The 18,066-nt window shown below is 49.3% G+C and overlaps 2 protein-coding genes and 1 long non-coding RNA gene across 3 annotated transcripts; 2 read left to right on the top strand and 1 right to left on the bottom strand.

The window, feature by feature from the left end:
- The first annotated feature begins 2,545 nt into the window (after positions 1-2,545).
- Positions 2,546-4,551, top strand: NR0B2 (nuclear receptor subfamily 0 group B member 2). The gene is made up of 2 exons (XM_002913361.4): positions 2,546-3,157; positions 3,922-4,551. The coding sequence occupies exons 1-2, from the start codon at positions 2,617-2,619 to the stop codon at positions 4,218-4,220; spliced, it is 840 nt and encodes a 279-aa protein (XP_002913407.1). The 5' UTR covers positions 2,546-2,616; the 3' UTR covers positions 4,221-4,551.
- Positions 3,139-11,072, bottom strand: LOC117797014. Its single transcript, XR_004621824.1, has 3 exons — positions 10,947-11,072; positions 4,905-10,754; positions 3,139-3,290 (listed from the first exon to the last, which is right to left on the bottom strand). It is a non-coding gene; the product is annotated as an uncharacterized LOC117797014 (long non-coding RNA).
- On the top strand, positions 11,059-17,995 carry GPATCH3 (G-patch domain containing 3). Its single transcript, XM_002913311.4, has 7 exons — positions 11,059-11,519; positions 13,062-13,483; positions 15,046-15,220; positions 15,568-15,627; positions 16,435-16,556; positions 16,672-16,799; positions 17,244-17,995. Exons 1-7 carry the CDS (start codon positions 11,084-11,086, stop codon positions 17,458-17,460), a joined length of 1,560 nt encoding a protein of 519 aa, XP_002913357.1. The 5' UTR covers positions 11,059-11,083; the 3' UTR covers positions 17,461-17,995.
- The last annotated feature ends 71 nt before the right edge of the window (positions 17,996-18,066 follow it).

Below are 18,066 nucleotides of genomic sequence, written 5' to 3'. Positions count from 1 at the left end.
AAAAAAAATGGGGCACCTGGGTGGCTCTGTCGGTTAAGCCTCTGACTCTTGGTTTCAACTCGGGTCATGATCTCATGGGTCCTGAGATCAAGCCCCGTGGCAGGTTCCATGCTCAGCAGGGAGTCTGCTTAAAGATTTTTCACCCCCTGCCCCCTGCCCCCCCAAATAAATAAATCAATCTTAAAAAAAAAAACACACAACATCTTGTCTATGATATTCCTGTTGAAGATACATAATCTGAATCTAATCACAAGGAATTTAGGTAAATCTAAACTGAGAGCCTCACTACAAAATAACTACAACTCTTCAAAAGTGTCAAGGTCGTGAAAGGCAAAGAAAGATTGAGGGACTTTTCCCGAGTAAGACTAAAGAGACATGACAAAGAAATGTAGTGTGAGATTTCGGCCTGAGCTCTGTCGCTGCAACAGTTTCACTGTGAAACTTAAATGGGGTCTGAGAGTAGATGGTAAATGTTCCATGTTAATTTCCCGATTTTGATGGGTATATTGCGCTTATGTAGAGGGATGTCCTTGAACGCAGGAGTTACCCACTCAAGTATTTGAGAGCTGTGAGCAGCAGGTTGGCAATTTACTCTCGAACGATTCAAGTTAAAAAAAAGTTCCCTGTACTGTACTTGCAACCTTTCTGTGTTTGTAATGGTTTCAAAGTGAGTCTCCTGTCAAGAGGCAAAGAACGAGCAGCTAAAACACAGAGGCGAATATTGTCAGTAAATAATCAAAGTATTTTGTTTTTCACTCAGCTTATTTTAGTTTGTGATTGGTCATGATTTTTCTCATTTTATTTATTTTGAAGATTTTTTTATTTTTAAGTAATCTCTACACCCAACATGGGGCTCAAACTCACAACCCCTAGATCAAGAGTCAACACGCTGTACCAACTGAGCCAGCCAGGTGCTCCTGTTTTCTCATTTTAAATATTCACTTTCATACCTGATTTTCTATTCCAAAAGAGGGACCTCCAAATTGTATAAGCGTCAGGCCCCATAAAACCACTATCCACTATTGGCCTTTCTTCTACCCTTTAAAGATGAGGAAACTAGGGCACAGAAATATAAAGTGACTTGCCCAACCAATGTCACTAAGTGATGAAGCAGGATTTGAACCCAGGCAGTCTGACTCCAGAGTCTCCTTCGAGGGGACGCTGAGGACTCAGTGAGATAAATGGATGTGAGAGGAACTTTACAAATGGAAGGATTAAGATTATTCACAATCAAATGAAAGATGCACCCACACGTTTGTCTGCTGGGGCTTAGTTCCTTCGGCAGAGGAAAGGGAAGAGCAAAGTCCGCCTACCGTAGGCCAGAGATGGCTTGGAACTTCACATCCAGGACCTCACTTTGTTATTGTCCCAGATGAAGCTCCTGAGGCCCACAGGGGTCAGCCCAAGGTCACACACCTGGAAAATGATAGAGCCGGGAGCCAGTGCCAGGGATGGTGATGGCTGCCCAACAGTGTGCTAGCAGAAGGCTTGCCAAGCTGGGCTTGCCAAGGTCCATGGACATGACACAGCCGAGGACCTTCCCACCCTCTCTCACACCCCCTGCCCCGCCATCCTGAGCCAGATGCCCAGGACAGAACTGCCATGTGGCTGGCGGCAGCACAACGATTCTGCCCAGATCATAAGTAGGCAACGTCTGTAGACCAGGTAGCTACAAGGTGGGGCCCCAGGTGGCCACCGGCTCTGGAAAACTTAGGTCACAGAGCTTGGGCCACACCATTGGGCCAGTGGGTCCAGGGGAATAAGCAAGGACTTTAGAGTCAGACAGATCTGTCTCTTCTTAGTGGTGTGACCTTGGGCAAGTCCCTTCACCTCTTTGAGTTTCAAAAAGTAAGAATCTTGCCTCATGGGGAAGCTCTGGATATGAGAATGGAAAGTGCCTGGCACATAGTAGGTGCTCAATAAATAGCAGCTATACTTCGTGACCATTCTGCGGGGGCTTCTCAGCCGATACAGCCTTTCAGGAACTTTAGGAATCCAAGCTGAGAAGAGAGAGTTCTTAAGGACCTTATTTTTACAGGGCCCCCAAAATCGGAGTCAGGGGAGGGAGGCCTCCTAGCCTGCACAGTGTGCAAAGTCCTCCCAGCCCCCCAGGGTCCTGGCTCCCTTCCCCGCAGCCTGTTCCTTACCAACAACAGGAGCAAAGCCCCAAGGTTAGGCAAACAAGTCAGTGATAAGGCACTTCCAGGTTGGGCCTTGCATTCAAGGCTTGTCCAGCTCCGGGGCTGGCTTCCAGCTTAGTGAGAGTCCTGCAGGCACCAACAGGGACACCTGCAACGGCCACCTGCTGATTGTGCACCTGAGGCCTTGGTGCCCTGGTACAGCCTGGGTTAATGACCCTGTTTATCCACTTGAGTCATCCGATAAGGGGCAGCCGGGCCGGCAGGCAGGCAGCCCTGTGCCCTGCACAGGCTGCTTCATTGACTGAGGTGATATCGGGGCCACGTGGAACTCCCAAAGCCCCCTCCCCCCACCCCCCGACTTCCCCACNCCCCCCCACCCCCACCCACTGTCCCTCCCACTGGGTATATAAACAGCACCCAGGGGGCAGAGCAGAGGGCGGGAGGGCTGGGAGAAAGGAGGAGCAGATCCCCAACCATGAGCTCCAGCCAGCCAGGGACCTGCCCGTGTCAGGGTGCTGCAGGCCGCCCAGCCATTCTGTATGCACTTCTGAGCCCTAGCCTCAGGGCCAGGCCCTCTGTGCCCCCCGTTCGGAGTCACTGCCTGTGCAGACAGCACCGGCCTGTCCGGCTGTGTGCCCCGCATCGCACCTGCCGGGAAGCCTTGGATGTTCTGGCCAGGACAGTAGGCTTCCTCAGGAACCTGCCATCCTTCTGCCAGCTGCCTCCTCAGGATCAGCAGCGGCTGTTGCGGGGCTGCTGGGGTCCCCTCTTCCTGCTGGGGTTGGCCCAAGACGCTGTGACTTTCGAGGTGGCCGAGGCACCGGTTCCCAGCATACTCAAGAAGATCTTGCTGGAGGAGCCCAGGAGCAGAGCAGGCAGTGGCCAGCTGCCCGATCGGCCCCAGCCCTCACTGGCTGCGGTACAGTGGCTTCAGTGCTGCCTGGAGTCCTTCTGGAGCCTGAAGCTGGGCCCCAAGGAATATGCCTACCTGAAAGAGACCATCATCTTCAATCCTGGTGAGCTTCCAGACACTCCTGGCACCTTCTAAGGGCTTGACACCCATTATCTCTTTGGGTCCTCATTATCACTGAAAGTCACCTCACAAAAGAGGCTCAGAGATGTTAAGTGATTTGCTGAAGGTCACACAGCCTGGTAGGGGCAAAGCAGGGATGGGAATTTAGGTTTATTCACTCCAGAGACTGGTCCTTGCCACTCTGCCTAAGAAACTTGCCCTGACCCTGGGGAAGGTGGGCAGACGCTGTGCCTCAGTCACAGGTAAAACTCTGTGGGTTCAGAAAGACTCCATAGAGAAGAATGAAAATGTGAGATTAGAATTCCTCACCAAAAAGCCCTCATGGACTATATACATTAAAGTAATTAATTCTAGTGATAGTAACAAACGTTCATATTACATTTACCATATGTTAGGCCCGATTATAAGGGTTTTGCATATATTTGCTGATTTAAACTTCATAACATGCCTAGGAGATAGGTATTACTATCCCTATTTTACAGATGAGGAAACTGAGGCACGGATAGTAACTTATCTGAGGTCATGCAGCTAATAAGTGACAGCGTGGGATTCAAACCCAGGCAGCCTGGCTCTTAACCATAACTCTGGGCTGCCCCATAAATGGATGAATAAATAAAGTGATAAATAAACAAATGGAGGAGGTAGTAATGAGGCCTCAAAGGCCAACCCAGTGGCCTCAGGTCTTGGGCCAGTATCGGTGCCTGGGAGTGGGTACTCACCTGCCCTCTTCACCCTCTCTGCCCACAGACGTGCCAGGCCTCCACGCCTCCTCCCATATTGGACACCTGCAGCAAGAGGCTCGCCATGCGCTGTGTGAGGTCCTGGAGCCTGGGCGCCCCGCAGGCCAAGGCCGCGTGGCCCGTGTCCTCCTCACAGCTTCCACCCTCAAGTCCATCCCACCCAGCCTGCTTGGGGACCTCTTCTTCCGCCCTATTATTGGAGACATTGACATCGCTGGCCTCCTTGAGGACATGCTTTTGCTGAGCCAACCTGTTCCAGCCCAGGCAGAGATCAAGTGTAGGTTGGGCAGAGGCTGGCAGCACTGATTTGGCCCAGCGGTTCCCAGGGGTGACCCAGTGCTCCCAGAGGGGGAAGTCTGTACAGGCAGGACTCAGCTCCCCTGCAGCAAGCTGGTCATGGCCCAACAAGATGGGCTACGGGGCTACTCATTCACCACAGCCCCCCCCGCCCCGCCCTTGGCCTTTCTTGGTTTGACATGGTGCTCCATCTGTCTGGCCATCCCTTAGTGATCCTCAGAGCCTCTGGGCCAAGACTCCCAAACCCTCCTGAGATGGGGATGAAAGCTTAGATTGCTCACTGGGACAAGAGTCCTACTGACTTTGTACAGAACTGATTTAAGTTATTGGTTTTTGTAATAAAAGGCATGACACCCTTGGAGCCTGACCCTGTAAATTTGTACATGTGGAAAGGATGGTCCCACCTCCAGGGCCCACCCTACCCGTATCAGAAGGAGTTCGAGAGGAAGGAACCATAAGGAGTGCTGGAGCCAGGCCTCAGGGAACTGGGATATTAGTTTTTCAGGGTGGGATGATTATTTCATTTTGGGGGAGGAGATTTATTTTGCACAGGTGTGAATCCAGGGGATAGGCTCCATTCAGGTCTCCTGACTTCCTTGCCTTTATCTTTGGGGTTGGGGATATCTCTTCCCTATACCCAAGTCCCCCACTGACCCCTCCCTTGGCTTCTGACCCCTACAGGCTCTTTCTCACCTCAACGAGAGTCAGATCACAGCCAGTAAGGAATATGAAGCAGCCCATTCCCAAACTGAAACAGGCAAGGTCACTGGAATTTCTGCAGTTTGGGATCATTCACTTCCCCATTCCTGCAGGTGACAGAAGAGGACAGTCCACTGCTGTCCCAATGGGAGGAGCGAGGGCACCTAGGGCTGGCCTGGCGCAGCTGCGTGGAGGCCAAGGCCGGCTGAGATTTAGCTGCCACCCCAGCTGTTGAAGTCTGAGATTCTTCCGTGGAAGTTGATTCACAGCTACAGCCCTGAGCCCCTCCTGAATTCCCTTCCACGGCCCTTCTGTCCCAGCCCTTCTCTTGGAATCCATTATCCTTGGCCAGCAAAGAGAGAGGCTGAGCCTGGCATAGCCTCAGCCTCTAGGACTGCTCCATTCAGTGCGTGGCTTGTGTCTGCTACGATTGGTCAATGTCTGTGCCTCACTGTTGGTTAAAGATTTTGAATACCACCCAAGTTAGGGTGACTGACCTGCAGGCAGGAGGGAATGATAACAGCACACATGCCTATAGGACCCCCTTGCAGGCCTCCCCCTTTCTTTAGCGATAAGGCCCTGCCCTTACCAGTCCCACCCCCCTTTCCACCAGTTTGGATTCTCTTCATGGGGCCAAGTTAATTATTGCTTAATGAGAGGTCATTCACTCAGGGACAACAGTCAAAGAATTGTCATTCAGGCCTCTCCTGAAGGCCCCCAGGATAGGACCAGAGTTGAACTAGCCATATACCCACTATGGGCACCCAGTGCCAGCAGCAAGGGCACCCCTGTCCCTTACCCAACCACCCACTCACTATTCAGACACCCAGAGTGACAGAAACACACAGCTCACACCCCACAACAGAGACACAACTCAGAACTACAACTCTCTCTCTTACACACACACACACACACGCCTACGTGCTAAGACATACAAGTCAGACACACCTACACAGACCTATAAAACAGACCCACCATCCACCCACACCCAGCATGGAAACGCACAGTCAAGATAAATTCACTCGGTGACACACAGCAGACCCAAACACTTGACAGTAGACACATGCACCAGAGCCAGATGTTCACACGTCCATCCCTATGCCCAAGGGTGGGGCACACAATACAGAGACACCCTCACACTGGGGCATGTTCTCCTTTCTCTGTATGTCGCAAGAGAGGGAAAAGTGGCCCCAAAGTGCAGACCTATGTCTGCACATCTGTCGGTCTACCTGGAGCCTGCTAATCCAGGCTAACTGTTCTGTTTGGCATTTGGGGCCTCAGCTAACCCATCACCCTCTTTCCCCATGGTGACCCCAACGTCTACCCTTCTCTCAGACAGGCCCCCAAGCTACTCAACAGCTCCCCAAGCCAGGACCTAATCAAATTCCCAAATAGAAGCATCCTTTAGAGCACAGAGCAGGCCTTGCAATCCTCCACCAGAACTCCCAGACTCAGAGCTCAGGACCCCAGGCACCTCTCCCTGCCTGCCCTTCCCAGAACGTGGACACACATCCCCCATCTCACCATGCAGATGCAGGAGGGAACTCTTCCAAAAGCAGATGCCTTGTCTCTCCAGAGGAGCCAAATCCAGAGGATTCGGGGATCTCAGGTCATTCTATCTTTTATGTTCCGTCACTAAGTGCCCCCGTTAGTTTACTGTTGCACCCCTCTGGACCTGCAGGCTGAATCCTCCTGCCCCTCACCCCTTCCCTCCTCCAACCTTGAACGGGCACTAGAAAGTCCTCCTCTCCACTACCCACCCAGCCTTTCCCGTCAACTTATCCATCATCCAAATAGCTTCCCTGATTAGCACTACTTTGCTTCTTTGCAAACTTCTTCCCTGTCCCCTCCACATGGTTGGGGAGCTCCACTTCTGTTTTTCATCTGTATCTCCTGTCATTCCCTGTGCCCTATCCAAACCTTCTGCAAGGAAGATCAAGACCAATCTAGCCAAACCAAAGAGAGAATTATAATACAGTAAGAGCAACTAATGCTTTCTCTATGAGACAAGGGTGGGGGACTGTGTCTCCATTATCAGCAGCTTAGAAGTGGGAATTGTGCCTCATCAACCAGAGAGGGTAGAGGAGGAAACAGGCTCAGACAGGGTATGCAACTTACTCAATGTCTGGACTGATCACTATCTGTGCTAAGATTTGAACTCAGGCCTGTGTGACTGTGGAGGCCAGGCTCCCCAGCACAGGCTGGCATGAGTCATGGCCAGGATCAGGCTGTCTGGAGCCAGCTCAGCCACTGTTTACTGACCATCTACCCTCTCAGCCACGATCCCTGTCCTCAGGCCCAGCCAGGGATGACTCACTAGGAATCAGGAGAGGGCTCAGCCTTGGGTATCATTTTATTATCACCATTATCTCTACCTTCATTAGCCGAATCATTGACTGCTTAATAAGCAGTCAGGCACTGTGCCTTGGCCGACACACCCTGCCTTTGGGTATCCTAGAACCTATGATGCAAGCAAAAAGCCAACACCCACCATCCATCCACCCATTCGTGCCATCATTCAACATCTCTTGATGACCACTTGTACCAGACCCTGTGCTAGATGCTAAGGGACACGAAATTCATAAAGTATAGCTCCTGCCTTCACTGAACATCCTGTGGCAGAGAGAGACACAGAAGTAACTGCAGCCCAGAGCGATCTGAACTGTGATAGAGGGATGTTCGGAGAGCAGCAGGAGCTCAGAAGAGGGAGTGATTAAATCTGTCTGGAGGTGGGAAGAATGCTTCAGCCCCGTGTGACTGCTCTGAGCTAAAGGGAATGAATAGGGGTTTGCCAGGCAACCAAGGGATGGGCATTGCAGATAGAGGGAATGGGAGGTGCAAAAACACCGAAGTGCGAGAGCAAGGGTGTTCAGCCTACTGCAAATGCTCTGGGGCAACTTGGGCCCAGGGCAGCAAAAGATGGCCTGGGAAGGTGGACAGGGGCCATGTCCCAGAACAAGGCAGCAGAGAAAGGCAATCCCAGTGAAACCACTGGAGGCAACAAGGCTAAGGTCTCAGGGAAATCAAGGTTAACAAGGGGAATCACTCACTCCTGCTGGGTCATTCCGGGTGGCTACTACACAATAGCCAGCTAACATTTATTGAGAGCTGTGCTCTAAGCATGTTACGTTACTTCCGTTATTTAATTCTCACAATAACTGTACTGGAATTACCATCCTTACCTCCATTTTATAAATGAGGAAACTGAGGCACAGAGAGGTTAAGTGACTCCCTCAAAGTCACACGACTAGTCAATAAGTAGTAGAATCAGTGTTTGAACTCAGGTGGTCTAAATTTAGGGCCTACGCTCTTCAGCACTATGCTGTCTTGTGTCTGTAAAGGCCGGGGACGATCAGCTGGAGAATACGCAACAGTATCTGGACCCCTTCCCTTCCCCTCCACACTACAAGGTGGAACGAGAGGGAAAATGTAGTCTTGGTTACTTTTAAGTTTTTGATGAGAAATCTGACCTGTGTGTTCCCCCAGGGAAGTGGCCCTACTTTCCCTGAAGACAGTCCCCAACCATACCCAATGGCACATCCCCACATTAGTGCCAGGAATAGTCATTCAATCAGTGGCGGTTTACTGAGTCTATCTACTACATATCAAGCATCATGCAGGGTTCTGGAAACTTAGGCCCACAAATGGCAATTGCATGGAACCCTAAGTGCATAACTTCTTGGGTCAGCTAACAGCTTTTCCAGAGCACACATCTTGTGTGCTGTAAAGCACTTATTTTCCTATTTTCAGATTTTTCAAAATAGAGTTTTAATTCAATCTTTTCTGTATAATGTACAGAAAAGTACACAAATCATACATGCACAGTTTGATGAGTTATCACAAAATGAACACCTCACTGTAACCACCACCCAGCTCAAGAAATAGAGCTTTAACAATATCCCAGAAACCCTCCCCATCACCACACTCTCTTTCCTCCTTAAATGGCTTCACTATCCCTGATTTCCAACATAAGTGAGACTATTTGTCTTAAACTTTATATAAATGGAATCATACAGCATGTATTCTTTTGTGTTTGTCTTTCACTTAATGTTATGTCAGATTCATTCTGACCCATTCATTTTCATTGTTGTAAAGCATCCCATTACACTGATGATGACCATTTGGTTCATCAAATAACATTGCTAGGATTATTCCTGAACACCTTTTGGTGCACAGATGTTTGCAGATACATTGTTATATAACAAGAACGGAAATTACCAAGTCATAGAAGGTATGCTCAACTTAAGTAGATCTTGCCAAATTTTCCAAAGTGGTTGTACCAATTTTCACTTCCATCAGCAGATTTTAAAATCCAGGTATGTATAACGATCCTATCTGCAAATACCCAGACTTTCATCAGAACTGTTTTTATTTTTTCTTTCTCAAATAGGTGTATATAAGTGATCAACGCCAAGTAAACACTTGCTTCATTGCTTTTTGAAATGAGTTATTTTCCTTTTTAAGATGTTTCATTAAAATTGAGTAAGACAAAATAACATTTATTTACATTAAAGTGTAAAGAACAGTACAATGAACCCTCACCACATCCCATCAACTTAGAAATCCCTTTCTCAATCTATCACCTCCCCTCAAACCCTGAATCTGGGGTTAAACATTTCCTTACTTTTCTTTATGATTTCAATGCATACTTACTTATGTATCCCTAAGAAATATTTTTGTTTGTATTTTTGAACTTTTTATATAAATCATTGTTTTCTGACTTATTTCCGCTCAACATCATATACCTGCTTAATAGTATTAAATGCCAATTTTTTGCTCTTGCAAACACTGCAGCTATGAATATTCATGTATATTGTCAAATAAAAAACAAATCTGGACTCAGTAAAGAGAGACTTCATTTTAAATGATTATTGCAAGAGAGGAAAGGAACTATTCCAAGGGAGAAAGAAGCTATTGCAATGGGACCATGAGATCTACCCGAACCTTCAAGGGTTAGGCAAAAGGAGTCCATCATTCACAGGGAAGAGTAAACAAGGCTAGAAAGAACTGAGTGGAATGACCAGGAGTGGCATGATGGGACAGTAGATCAGAAAATGTTTTACCCTGAAGCCAGCCTATTCTCAGGAGGTGTTGTGTGCTGGCTCAAACTTGGGGGGTGGGTGGGGGGAGGCAAAGTTCAGGGACTTGGGGGAAGGAGAGAAGCTTAACCAAAGTTTGGTTAACAAGCATTTTGCTCTGATTGATCAGTGAGGACAAGCAGTTCATCTAAGCGCTTACAAGGCAAAGATTGGAATTTGGAGCCTGTTGCTAGCCTTGACATAGGTAAACAAGGGGGCACCCATGAGTTTTATCTAAGTCATATAAGGAAGCGTGTTTCTTTGCAGTAAGCTGTGTTCCAGAACACAAGAGGGTGGGATGGGGTTTCTTATCCTTCGCTCTTTTCCAGGATCACAGGGCTGGGTGAAGTTTAACACTGTCATTACAGGGACATATGGAAGAATTTCTTTTAAGCATATATAGCCGTGGAATTGCTGGGTCAAAGGATATGGGTAGCTTCGCTTCTACTGGATAATACGAAATTGTTTTCCAGAGTGGTTGTACTAGTTTACACTCCACAACAGTGAGTGAGAGATCCAGTTGTTCTAACTGGCACTGACACTTGAGGATTTAAAAATGTTCGCCAGTCTCATAGATGTTAAGTGCGTCTCACTGCATTTCCTTGATTATCAATGAGATTGAGGCTCTTTCATTGTTAATTCGATGTTTCTTTTCCGTGAAGTGTCTTCAGTCCACTTTTCAACTGGATTATCTTTTTCCTTAGAGATTTGTGGGAGGGCATGAATATGCTTTGGAAGAGTAAGTGGATGCACAACTGAAAAGGCTCTGAATGGAGAAAGCTGAGATTAGGCGTGGGAAATCCCCAACAACTAAAAATCTTTAAAACTGCCCCTCCCGCAGGCTTCTAATTTTATCATCACTAAAGTCTTATGAAAGACATCTGTAAACCCATTTCACAGGTGAGTGTTCTCGTCATCGTCTGCTTCTCTCTGCGTGAGAGAGACCCGAGCAACTTACCCCAGACCTTCTCAGCTCCTCAACCACAACCCCGTCAGCTAAACGCCGCTTACTCCACAGGGCAGAGCAGAGATCTCGGCGCCGTTTGCTATATTCTCGCGAGAGTTGGTTCTTCGCCGATCATGTGACAATCCAAGATGGCGGTGCCCAGCGAGGTGGAGGAGGAGGCGACAGTCTACTTAATAGTGAGCGGTATCCCCGCGGGTTTGCGCTCGGCCCAGCTCCGGAGCTACTTTAGCCAGTTCCGGGAACAGCGCGGCTACGGCTTCCTGTGTTTCCACTACCGGCATCGGCCTGAGCGGGCTCCTTCCCAGGCTGCTCCCGACTCTGCCCTAACTCCTGTGGGCCAGGTCCTCGCCCAGACTTCTGTCACCGATGCCCACACTCTCTCCACTCCAGACTCTGCTCCCGCCCAGACCCGCACCTGCTGCTGCGTCATCTCGGTACGGGGGGCAGCTCAAGCTCAGCAGCTTCTTCGCATGTACTCGGGCCGCCGGTGGCTGGATTCTCAGGGGACTTGGTTGCCCGGTCGTTGTTTCATCCGCAGACTACGGCTTCCTACTGAGGCATCAGGTACAGTTGGGAAAGATAATAGACTGAGCCTACCGGCCTTGAAACAGAGACACCTTTCCTGAAAGATGACGGGGATAAGTCAGGTCTCTGCTTATGAGACTCTTTAAGAGTTTAGTTCAATTCTGGACAGAGCTTTAGGCTCAACTGCATGTTAGTCTAACTTAGAGGAGAAAGAACGGAAAGAGGCCTAATGGGATGATCCTTCATTTTTCAATTTATTAGATTCCTTCTGAGACCCTTTTCTCTATCTGAGAGGTTGATATTCCACTGACACGGAAGGAAAAGAAGGAAATGAGGTTTCTCATCCTCTTATTGTCTGTATTGCATTCTTCGTTGCTTCCTATCCAGCCCTGTCTTGGCAAGATGCAAATGAAAAGACAACCTCTTTTCTCTGGACAGCTCCCATTTTCATGGGAAATCACTTTGATGGGGGAACAGGAAACACTGCAGAGTCCTCTAATTCATTCAACAAATCAACCTTATATGCTACACTTAGTGTGACTCTAGCAGCTGCTCAGAGAAAAGTTAGACACAGTCTGTGCTCAGGATTCAGAGAGGAAGACAGATTTGTAAAAAGGTAATTGTCACAGAGATGCCTTTTAATTGTTAACATTTACTGAGCACTTCCTGTGTACTTACTAGGCACTGTTCTAAGCCTTTCATTTTCTTTTTTTTTTTTTTTAAAGATTTTATTTATTTATTTGACAGAGATAGAGACAGCCAGCGAGAGAGGGAACACAAGCAGGGGGAGTGGGAGAGGAAGAAGCAGGCTTATCGCGGAGAAGCCTGATGTGGGGCTCGATCCCATAACGCCGGGATCACGCCCTGAGCCGAAGGCAGACGCTTAACCGCTGTGCCACCCAGGCGCCCCTAAGCCTTTCATTTTCTTACTGACTCCTTGCAACAATCCTTTACAGTAGGAGCTATTGTTACCCATTTTATAGGTGAGGATACTGAGGGATACAGAAGTTATGTCACCTGCCTAAGATTACAGAGCTAAGAAGTGGCAGGGTCACAGTACAAACCCAGGCATATTGCCCCAGAGCCTATGCTTTTTATCACCAAGTGTTGTAAGATGACAGGGGAGGGAGACACTGATTTCCCAGAGGGATCAGGAAATGTGGCTTTTCATCTGGATCTGAAAGAGAAACAGGAGTTTGTAGGAAGGAATGGTGTTCAAAGTAAATGGCATTTGCAGACACAGACAGATGTGAAAGTCCATGGAACTTTCAGGGCATGTTAAATTGTTTGGTGTGGTTGAAGCACATGGTATGAGGATGTGCAGGGAGTGGGGGTTGGTGGCAGTTGAGAATCAAAAAGTCAGCAGGAACCAGATCTGAAAGAAACTCATGTGCTCAGCCGAGGTGATGAGAAATGGCATGAAATTATTAGGTGGTTCTGGTCAGGGAATGGAGGAAGTTACTCTGGAGAAGTTTGAAAGGGAGAAACAGCATTAGGCTAAAAGATTTGAACCGATTTCTGGCTCAAGTGTTGCTGGAGGCTTCTAGGTTTCAAGAGCCATTCTTTCCTCTGCTTTCCAAGGTTTGGGCTCTTTTCCTTTCAAAACCCGGAAGGAGCTGCAGAGTCGGAAAGCTGAGAGTGAAGCCTTCACTCTGGCCGATCTGAGGCAACTGCCAGAGCTGAACCCACCAGTGCTGATGCCCAACGGGAACGTAGGGACTCCTCTGCGGGTCTTTTTGGAGTTGATCCGGGCCTGCCGCCTACCCCCTCGGATCATCACCCAGCTGCAGCTCCAGTTCCCCAAGACAGGTTCTTCCCGGCGCTATGGCAATGTACCGTTCAAGTACGAGGACTCAGAGACTGTGGAGCAGGAAGAGCTTGTGTATACGGCTGAAGGCGAAGAAATACCCCAAGGAATCTGCCCAGCAGACACACCAGCCGGTTCCTGTGCAGAGCCGGAGGAGGCAGGGGTAAAGGAGGAGGAAGAGTCACACTCAGATGATGTGAGTACGGTGAGCTACCCTGCCTTAGCTGGCAGCTTAGAGAGGCTAAAGCATTAATACTATCACTCTTCAGTTGTATATTACAGTAGTTCTAAATGTGTGGGCTTCTCAGGCCGGTTCCGAAGAGTTAGAACTCCCTAACATTGCATATAAAACTGCATTTGCATGTGCAAATATGCACTTCTTTGAGGAGAGGGGCCAGAGTTTTTATCAGAAGATTCTCAGAGGGGTCTTCTTTGCATTCTCTTAGAAGGAATGTGAGGAGGGTCCTTTTCATAGACGAAAATATACCGTCCAAGCGATAAAAATCATGTCAGGAAGTAGAGGTAGAGCCGGGATGGGAACTGGGTCCCCTTTGCTGCTTGTCTAACCTGCGTGTGCTTTCATTATGTGGCTGAGAAGTCACCTCTACTTCTCTGGCCTTGAGTTTGTGGCTTAGACAATAGCCTCCACTCTAATTTTATCAATGCAATAGACATTTCTTCTAGCTCTTTCTCCAAATTCGGTTGTTCGTCCATAAAATCAGGAAAGATGTGATTTTTGGGGAAACTTTTCTGTGTGTGCATACTCTGGGTAAAAAATAATTCATCTGCGTCTTCCAAGTTGCCAGCCCAGAGTTGCTAACATCTGTACCACAGCCTTAGTACAGTACCGTCTGGACTGTTCCCTAGCACCTGTTCTGCAGCAGTGATTCCTGAGGCCTCTTGGGAGTTTAACTAGGAAGGGACCCCCAAGATTTCAACCCAGGAGTCATCCTATCATTCTGCAAGTCTAGACAAGCAGTTGTACACACGGGCTAGTGCAGGAATCCAGAGACATTCCAAGATCCATTTCCTGCCTGGAAAGAGCCTTAACTCTCCCTGAAGAGAGAGAAGCAGCATCTGGAAAGGCCATGTAGTCTGGCAGCCTGGGTTTGAACGCTGGCTCGGCCACTCTCTTGGTGTACTGTCGTGGGCAAATCACTTTACTCCTCTGAACCCAGGTCTCCTCGTTTGTAGAACGGGAATGATGATACTTACCTCACAGCGTTGTGGGGGTGATCAAAGGAGCTAAGTTATGAGAAGGGGCTGACACATAGCAGACAATAGATATTAGTTGTTATCCCCTCTTTCTTTATGATGTAACGTATAGAGGCCTAAACAATGCGTACTGATTACCTCCAAACTGAGGAGTTTGGAGACCAGCGAGAGTGCTGTGGGCCTCCATGTGGGGGCTTCGTGTAGGACGGTAGAACTTGAGGGACGAGGATTTACCAGGGGAAGAAGAGAAAGTGGTGGGAGAGGAGGGCAGATATTTCCAGCAGGGGGAACAACATGGCCAAAAGCATAGAGGTTAAGAGGAGTGGGGCTTCGGGGAAGGCGTCAGGTATGTTGAGACACGAGGGATGGAGAGATGTGTTGGGCAAGGCCTCAAGGGCCAAATACGGGCTGCTTCTAAGAGAAATTTGGAAGAATGGAGCTGAGGGCCTGTCTCACCGGCTTCCCAGGCCTTGAGCTGCCCTCCTTGCAGGCATGAGGTCAGGAGGCTAGACGGGCAGATCACCTCTCCCCACCTTCTCCAAGGATGACGACCGGGGTGAGGAGTGGGAGCGTCATGAAGCACTGCATGAGGATGTGACCGGGCAGGAGCGTACCACCGAGCGGCTCTTTGAGGAGGAGATCGAGCTCAAGTGGGAGAAGGGCGGCTCCGGCCTGGTGTTCTACACGGACGCCCAGTTCTGGCAGGAGGAAGAAGGAGGTAATGCTGGCACCCAGGCCAGGTTAGGAGTGATCCCTGGTGCATTCGGGCAGGGTTCTCCATTCCACATGGTGGGTTCTGTGGCAGTGAAGCCAAATAAAGGGCTAGGGAAGAGGCTTACCTTGATTGTGTGAGAGACCAGTCATCCTTTTTAGGGGTGGGGGATCAGTGGAGTGGAGAAAAAATGACCCCCCGCCCTTGTAAATTCTGAAGACCCCCCCCAGAGGAAAGATTTAAAAATATAATGAAAAGCCCCAAGTTCTAGAACATAGGTGTAAGTTTAGATTTAACTCTCAACAGAACTGTGAGTCCTTCTCTTAACTGTGTTTGATTCTTTTTATCTGCAGACTTTGATGAACAGACAGCCGATGACTGGGACGTGGACATGAGTGTGTACTACGATGCAGGTACTGGGCCAGGGGTTGCAGTACGGGGAGGGGGGACTGGTGCCTTGGCCTTGCAGTGACACTTTACTAGGCCTGCTTAGCTGAGGCTGAGATGGGACCAGTTCCCTTGGGTAGCCCACTGAGAGGGTTCCTCTCTTCAAACATTTCCAGTTGTGTGCATTAAGTCTTGGTTATGGGCAGAGCCTTTTTCCTTTGTGTGTGTGTGTGTGTGTGTGTGTGTGTCCAGCCTCAGGGGGCTCTGGTTCTGATGGGCAGGCCCTGGTAGAATGGGAGGGTCAGGAGCTCAGGCTCTGGTTAAGAGTTTAGATTCTGGAGTAAAAAATGACCCGATGGGGGGTGTTGTGGGGGTGGGAGGGGAAGACCTGGGTTCTAATTCCACTTATCTTTTGGTTTTATAACTTTTCTGTACCAGTTTCCTCATCTGTAAGATGGGAAAGCCAGGGTTCCTACTCTTGGTGAGCTCCCAGTCTAATGAGAGAAATAATAATAAAGTAATAAAACACCAGGGGCTCCTGGGTGGCTCGCTCATTTGAGCATCTGCCCTCAGCTCAGGTCATGATCCTGGCGGGGGTCCTGGGATCCAGCCCTGAGTTGTGGGGGGGAGGGGGTCCTGCTCAGCAGGGAGTCTTTTTGTCCCTCTTCCTCTACCCCTCCTCCCTGCTCATGCTCTCTCTCTTAAATAATTTTTTTAAGTAATAAAACACCCTAAAGATGAATATGTAAATCTTGTGAGGAGGTCCTAGAAACCCGATTTTTTTCCCTTCTGCTGAGAGCAACCCTTCTACAAACTGAGCTCTGCTTCCTCAGATGGTGGAGACAAGGATGCCCGAGACTCTGTCCAAATGCGTCTGGAACGGAGACTCCGTGATGGCCAGGAGGACGGTTCTGTGATCAAAAGCCAAGTGGGCACCTTTGAGCGCCACACCAAGGTGAGCACTGTGCCTAGCCCATTGACCCCTCTCTTTTCCTTCTTTATCCCCATTTCTCCTTCCCCCCACCCCCACAAGGAGCCCCATACTCGAGTCTTCTCTCTTCCCCGCACAGGGCATTGGACGGAAGGTGATGGAGCGGCAGGGCTGGGCTGAGGGCCAGGGTCTGGGCAGCCAGTGTTCAGGGGTGCCTGAGGCCCTGGATAGTGATGGCCAGCACCCTAGATGCAAGCGTGGATTGGGGTGAGTATGACCAAGGGACTTCTCTGGTACCCTGGTTTCCCCCTTTCCTCTGGTTTTGGGATGGGTGCTGGAGACTCCCAAGGGATGAACTTCAAAGCAGAATTAGAAGGAAAACTTTTTTTTTTTAGACCAAGTCTTAAGGCTTGACAGGATCAGTAATGTCCTGGGGGAGTCATACCCCCTGATCTGAGGAGTTTGGACTTTATGATTGCCATTAGGGAGTGCTTATAAGTCACAGAATGGTACTATTTAAAATGAAAGCAGTATGTGAGACCCCAGGTTGCTTGGCACTGTCAGTGAATAAAGAGAATGAAGAGCAAAGATCCAGATTTAAAGGTTCTGTCTTTGGGACAAACCAGACGTGGAAGAGCTGCTTCTCTGTCCTTTCCCAACCTATTAAGAGTTTGAGAGCAGTCCTCTCACTGTGAGCCCTTTTTAATGCAGGTACCATGGTGAGAAGCTACAGCCATTTGGGCAACTGAAGAGGCCCCGGGGAACTGGCTTAGGGCTCATCTCCACCATCTATGATGAGCCCCTACCTCAAGACCAGGGGGAGTCGCTGCTCCGACGCCAGCCACCCACCAGCATGAAGTTTCGACCAGACGTGGCCTTCGTGAGGAGTTCCAGCAGTGCCTTGGACAGCCCCTCAGAGCCTGAGTGACAGTTTTGGGGCCTTCTGTAGTATCACTCATAACTGCACAGTGGCAGCCCTCTGCCTTGGCCTTACCTCCCACCACAACCTAACGAACTCTGGGAGCAGCATCTGTGCAGCTTGTCCGGGGTGCTCTGTTCTGAATTTGCCTTCTGGCTCTCTACCTCAAGGGCATTTTTCCCAAAAGCCCCCTATTCTCCTCTTTTAATATTAGGGCTTAGTGACCTCTCATTGGTTTCCTAACCCCCGTCCCTGTTTGGGCTAGCCCATGTTGCCTCCCCCCGTTACCTTGAACGGCAGTACTGACTGAAGTTCTCAGCACAACCTCCGTTGGCGGGGCGGGGCGGGAGGGTCACTATAAAGGTCAGATAGAGGGGAATGGACCTAGAAGAGGAAAGGACTCTCGTGGAGCTTAGACGAGACGATCTTGGGCCGGGCGCTCCATCGCCTCCTCCCTTAACTGGCTGGGACCGGCAGCGGCAACGCCGCGAGAGGTGGGTCGGGTTTGCGACCTAACGGGAGAATAAAGAAGTTTACTACCGGATTTTTCTTTTTATCTTCTAATTTGGGCCGGAGGACGGTCGGGAAAATCTGGGTTAAAGTCTCCCACCCAAC

This window comes from Ailuropoda melanoleuca, chromosome 2 (genome assembly GCF_002007445.2).
Source record: "Ailuropoda melanoleuca isolate Jingjing chromosome 2, ASM200744v2, whole genome shotgun sequence".
Lineage (NCBI taxonomy): Eukaryota > Metazoa > Chordata > Mammalia > Carnivora > Ursidae > Ailuropoda > Ailuropoda melanoleuca.
This window is presented reverse-complemented; position numbering and strand designations above follow the sequence as displayed.

Bases quoted from the DNA above. Each gene is read 5' to 3' on its own strand.
- GPATCH3 (XM_002913311.4), top strand. From the start codon at position 11,084: ATGGCGGTGCCCAGCGAGGTGGAGGAGGAGGCGACAGTCTACTTAATA. The intron at 11,520-13,061 runs GTACAGTTGGGA...CTGCTTTCCAAG, and splicing joins GCTTCCTACTGAGGCATCAG to GTTTGGGCTCTTTTCCTTTC. The intron at 16,557-16,671 runs GTGAGCACTGTG...TTCCCCGCACAG, and splicing joins CCTTTGAGCGCCACACCAAG to GGCATTGGACGGAAGGTGAT.
- NR0B2 (XM_002913361.4), top strand. From the start codon at position 2,617: ATGAGCTCCAGCCAGCCAGGGACCTGCCCGTGTCAGGGTGCTGCAGGC. The intron at 3,158-3,921 runs GTGAGCTTCCAG...CTCTGCCCACAG, and splicing joins GACCATCATCTTCAATCCTG to ACGTGCCAGGCCTCCACGCC.